Here is a 5,751-nt window from a genome sequence, read left to right on the forward strand (position 1 = left end):
CTACCTCATCAAGGACAACCCAATGATGCCTGTTGTCTATAACCACCGGATCAAGGTTGATGTTGATACAGCAGGTCAGATCTCACTGCTGTGTTAAAAATGTGTTAATATATGCAGCTCATTGCAAACACTGGAAACTGTGAAACATAGTTTTTAAAATGCATATTTTATACCTGTAAACGTCCCTGATTGTGATCTTTTATAATTGTGTGTTTCAGATGGGGAAGAGTGGATCAGTACAGGTCTCTACCTCTCTCCTGGTATGAAGACCTACATCGCTATACCACCTCAGATTGTCAACAAGGATTGGAAGGTACAGCATATGAAGTCAATTGATTTTGAGTTCAACCTCATATAAGTCTCTGTCTCCAGTAGTGACAGAGACTCACCACAAGTACAGCTCATGTCCACATGGCAAGGTGCCAGAACCTGAATTTTTTTTTGCGGTGAATAGATACTGTAAGTTGTTTCAGGTCATTTAGGTGTCTAAACACAGAGGAGTCCTTGCAATTTTTAGACATTCCTTTTTACAGTGTTCAGTACTTTAGCATATAGAGATTGCTTACAATGCATTTTTCTTTTCTTCTGCAGATTCAGATAGGATGTCAAACTGATTCACTGCACCACCATGAGGAGCTGAAGAGACCACCGTCTGTCCATGAGCGATTTCCTGTCACATCAGAGATGATACAGGTTTGGAACCTTTGGGGAGGACTCATCTTCCTTGTGGCCCCACCCAAAACACAAGTGAAGGGGTTGGAGGTCATAGTGCAGATGGCTGTACCTGCTCCATACTATAAGTCTGGTGAGTCTGTGGTGGATTTGACTTTGTTAACTTTTTTGTACTCGTCTAATAGACTATTCTCAAACAGTTTATAAGGCGATTTAAGGGGCTGAGGGCAGCATCTCCCTGGTTCTAATCAAATATGAAGTGTTAGGAGTGTTAGAAGTGTTCAGTAAAGTAAAGTAAATATCCAACAGTTTAACGTCTGATACAATGAATTAGGCTTCCCTAACTGTTAATATTTCAAGTTGGTGTTAGCTAGCCCTTAATTCTGTTTTTATGTGTTGGAGCCTGAAGCATTTTAATAAATTCACTCCTCTCTTTGTTCTTTTCAGGTGTAACAACTGCAGCTCAGTGGTCATTGCTGCGCACAGCTCCTTCACCCTGGGCAGAGTTGGAGTTCGAAAACATCATCCTCACCGTACCATCAGATGCTGTTCGGGGTCTGGAGCGCCCTGACGAGCTAGCCGCTCTGTGGGATGAAATCATGAGGGCCATTGCAGATCTGGCTGCCAAACCACACAAATTTCCCCGCAAGGAGCGCTTTGTGGCAGATGTGCAGATTTCTGCTGGTAAGGGCATTTTGCCTCATGTTGTATATAGACCTGCCTTTAACTGGCTTGTCATATATAGAGTCTCAAGTAATGCTGGGTGACAGGCAGGGTATGCATGGTCCAGTTCTCTGAACTAGCAAACAGAAAGTATTTAGTCACCAATACAAATCATTGGGGTAAGGTGTTCCAATCACTTCCATGACACAGGTGTATAAAATCAAGCACCAAAGCATGTAGACTGCTTCTATGAACATTTGTAAAAGAATTGGTCGCTCTCAGGAGCTCAGGGAATTCCAGTGTGGTAATGTGATAGGATACCACCTCAGCATGAAGTCCAGTCATGATATTTCCTCGCTACTAAACATAGTGAGTAGTGGAAGGGACTGGGAACAACAGCAACTCAGCCACAAGGAGGCAGGCTAAGTAAAATCACAAAGCAGGGTCATCGGATTGGGAAGTGTATAGCGTGCAGAGGTTGCCAACTTTCTGCAGACCTGCAAACTTCATGTGGCCTTCAGATTAGCTCAAGAACAGTGCACAGAGAGCTTCATGGAAAAGGTTTCCATGCCTGAGCACCTGATTCCAAACTTTACACCACGAGGGACAGTGCAAAGCATATAAACCTTTGCATTTAATGCTTTGAACTAGTGCAAAGCATTGTGCTTTGGTGATGTACAGAATGCTGCTACTGGACTCTTTGTATCTGACCACACAAATGCGCTTCTGGATGGCCAAAAATTCCCATAAACACACTCCTAAATGTTGTGGAAAACCTTCCCAGAAGAGCTGATGCTGTTATATCTGCACATGGTGGGCTGACATCATATTAAACCCTATGGATTCAGAATAGGATGTCTCCCAAATTTGTGTGGGTGTGAAAGTGGACGAACAAATACTTTTGGCAAAATAGTGCATATATACAGTAACAATGCTGGCTTCAGCTGTTTAACAAGTTTCAGAAAATGAGGTGTGTGCACACTTAATCCCTGTAAGCTGAAAGCTCAGGCTTTAGAGCTCTAAATGCTTATTCATCAGACAGTTTTTCCTTCTACTTTTGGCTCTGTTTGAAATCCCTGAGGGCGTGTATCCCCAGCTTAGCCTCTGAGTGCAGAAGCTCTACCCATTTGTTATTGAAGTCTTGTGTTTATAAAGAACTGCCAATCAGAGAAACTTGTTTAAACGTCTATCCATCCACCGGTGTCTATCTCAGCTTTGACAGGGCAAAAGGCTGAGCAGACCTTGGACAGGTCGCAAGACCACTGCAGGGTTACCACAGAGACAGATGAACATTTACACTTAACATGACTAACTTTTACCGAAGAACCATAAGCATATCATGCTTTTGGTTGTTTGTTAATTGTTTATTTTTTTAAAATCAAAGCTATAAAATCTGAAAGAATCGTCACTATACCACTGTTCATTTCTCTTTTTCTGTTCAGGCTGGATGCATGCAGGTTATCCTATCATGGCACACAAAGTCTCAGCTGCTGAGCTGGTCGGTGTTAAAAAAGGGAAAGAAATGTGGGGCCCCATCCACGAGCTGGGACACAACCAACAGAGAGGCTGCTGGGAGTTCCCACCAAACACCACAGAGTGTACATGCAACCTGTGGTCAGTGTATGTGCATGAAGAGGTGCTGGGTCTCCACAGAGGACAGGTAGAGTAAATCACATGTGTCTATTTTGATATCCCATGATAACTGATGATTGAACTCGGTTTTTACTAAGAGTAAAATATTTTACAATTATCTCATTCCATGTTTTTAATGCAGGCTCATGGAGCTATGACTGCAGAAAATCGACAAAGTCGAGCCAAGGATTACGTCGCAGGAGGCAGGAAACCTGAGAGCTGGAGCATGTGGGTGGCTCTGGAAACATATATGCAGGTGAGAGAATTCTACTCTGTAGAGAAACTACAGAGTAGAACTGTAAGATGATATATTTTAAATCAAGTCACTATCAAGAAAGTGTGGAGACAGAATTAAAACAGTATCTTAACAAACAGAAATAAGCCTGACATGAACACTTTATTAGACATAACATGATTATCAGCATTTTGATTTTTGTCTCCTCATCTGCAGCTCCAGGAAAGGTTTGGCTGGGATGCCTTTAAGAAGGTGTTTACTGCGTATCATCACATGAAAGACATCCCCAAGGACAACAAAGGAAAGATGAACCTGTATGCTGAGACTTTCTCCCAGACTGTGGGTATGGACCTGACTGGCTTCTTTAAGGCCTGGGGCTGGCCAATAGAAACAGCCACTGAAGGGAAGCTCTCAACACTGCCTCCCTGGAATGATCACCCCATGACCCAGTATGACTAAACCTCAAACCACTGCAGTGTGCAGAGAAATGGTTTCAACCAATATCTTAATTTGAAGTGAATGATGAGCAACACGGTGAACTGATTTGGTGTCTGGTGTTCTGTTTTAACAACATTTATTAGAGTATCTGAATAGAGAAACAGAAATGGTGGACTGAGGTTGTAGGTATCAAATCTTTCCCTTTATTTTGTACTGGTCTGAAAACATACTAAAGCATTGCACTATTATAGCATACATTGCAGTTATTTGTCTTCCACTGTGTTCTATGTGCTCTACTGAATACGTTCACTGTAAACCTTTCATTACAAATAATAGCAGTCTTTTGTGAGGACACTGTTCCGAAGGGTTAAAGAAATCTGAGCTGGCAGCAATCACTTCAGAGTGTCGGGTCAGAACACTTGCAAATGTTCAGATGTGAGAGGAACAAACAGGCAGAGTCCAGGAATAAAGTTGTCATTCTTTGTATTTCCAATTGAGAATGTGCCCGCAGCTGGGCGACAGAGTGTGTGTGGGTGGTTTCTGCAGACAAAGCATAATGATACAAATCAATTAGGAATCAAATTACATAATAAACAAAGATATAACTGAGGTGTACTCAAGTACAGTATATAAGCTGACATTATACTTCAGCCTGGTTACATAAACTTAAAGTCAGACATTATGCATTAACACACCGCATACAACTATGCACTGAAGGCAACTTTACATCGGTTTATCATCTGTTACACAGAGCACAGAATCAACAACACGATAAAAACGAATCTCTCTGCTAGAAGCTAATTAGCAAACAAATCTGTTATGCTAGCGAACTGCCACTTGTACATAACGTCACTTAAACAGAAGCAGAAACTGCTGGTAAGTCATCAAATACACTCATGGCTGAACACCAACATAACTGAGTGAAGTAAAACATTAACTTACGGTCTTATGAACGCACACACTGTCCGTTGTTTGGCTGCCGTTTGTCTCTGAACTAAAGTTGCGGACATGCACCCCGATGGTGCATTCAGGGGGCATAGAAAATCCCATACACAAACCTAACCCTTTTGTACAGATACAGTTGTTGATATTAGGACACTAATATCATTAGAAATTTGGTTTTACTTTCTGTGAATGAGCATAATATTGAATCTCTCATTTGCTCTGCTTCTGTATTTTCATGTTTGCATTTCCAAGTTGCACTACAGACGTCAGACTTTTTAATAAAATAACCTTTGTCTTTAGTTTTACTACACTGATATCTGAAACAGTAAGAGACATCACTTTATTTCTAAAAGCAGTGAAGGGCTTTGTTTCATTCTGAAATCTTTGTCTCTGCGATCATTTGAGCAAAGCCAAATAATTTTGTTCCCTGCAGAAAATGCAACTTGATGTTTGTGACTTGTGAAAACTGGAAGACATTACATTACTAAACAGAGATTGTTTCTGAAGATGAAAATGTTCTTGCATGTTTGCATATTTATTACTTACTTTCATTTCTTTACTTGCATCCAAAACTGCCATGGTTTTCTTCCACACATAAACACACACAGTGACATATAGGATGCTATTGCAGAGCCAGCCCTTAAAACTAGATGAATGAGTGCGTAATAAAGCCTGGGTGTGTCGCTTGTCTGAGTTTTAAAAACAGATGCAGAATGTTGACTAACAGGTTTTGAAGCCTTCTCTGTTCACTGACACCTCATCTTTCACTTAATTCCATCAGCCTGAGTCAGTCGGTTGCCCTAACTAAAGTCACTCCTCTAATTGTCTTTGTCTTTTTCACTCAAGTAGCCCCTCCTGTTCTTATTTGTATACACTCACTTGCTGTTGTTGCAAAGTTTTCACCAGTCGTTCTAAACAAACCACAGATTCAGCCAACCCTATAGGCTGAGGAAGGCTGTTTCAGCTACAACATCAAAATTTGATGGCCTCTGATTATAAAATAAGGCTTGAAGGGCCAACAGCAGTAGCAGTATAATGTCTGAGAATCTCTGCTATATATGTGGTATACTGTAACTAGCAGCAGCTATTACTACCTCCCACCTGTAGGTGGTGCAGTATTATTGTATGTGTTCTGAGCTTATGGAGTAAAAAGTCCGGACCTCCAC

At 41.2% G+C, this 5,751-nt stretch overlaps 1 protein-coding gene across 1 annotated transcript in view; it reads left to right on the forward strand.

Moving 5' to 3' along the window:
* Positions 1-5,273, forward strand: part of LOC102312836 (TRPM8 channel-associated factor homolog) — a 10,037-nt gene extending 4,764 nt beyond the window's left edge. Inside the window, exons 7-13 of the mRNA XM_042216945.1 lie at positions 2-74; positions 219-313; positions 592-805; positions 1,120-1,356; positions 2,778-2,995; positions 3,110-3,223; positions 3,419-5,273. Of these exons, the coding sequence (XP_042072879.1) occupies positions 2-74; positions 219-313; positions 592-805; positions 1,120-1,356; positions 2,778-2,995; positions 3,110-3,223; positions 3,419-3,661 (1,194 nt within the window). The 3' untranslated portion in view covers positions 3,662-5,273. The remainder of the gene's footprint in view (position 1; positions 75-218; positions 314-591; positions 806-1,119; positions 1,357-2,777; positions 2,996-3,109; positions 3,224-3,418) is intronic.
* The last annotated feature ends 478 nt before the right edge of the window (positions 5,274-5,751 follow it).

The sequence above is a fragment of the Haplochromis burtoni genome, unplaced genomic scaffold (genome assembly GCF_018398535.1).
Source record: "Haplochromis burtoni strain Fernald_Lab_line unplaced genomic scaffold, NCSU_Asbu1 Contig_1387, whole genome shotgun sequence".
NCBI classification, from domain to species: domain Eukaryota; kingdom Metazoa; phylum Chordata; class Actinopteri; order Cichliformes; family Cichlidae; genus Haplochromis; species Haplochromis burtoni.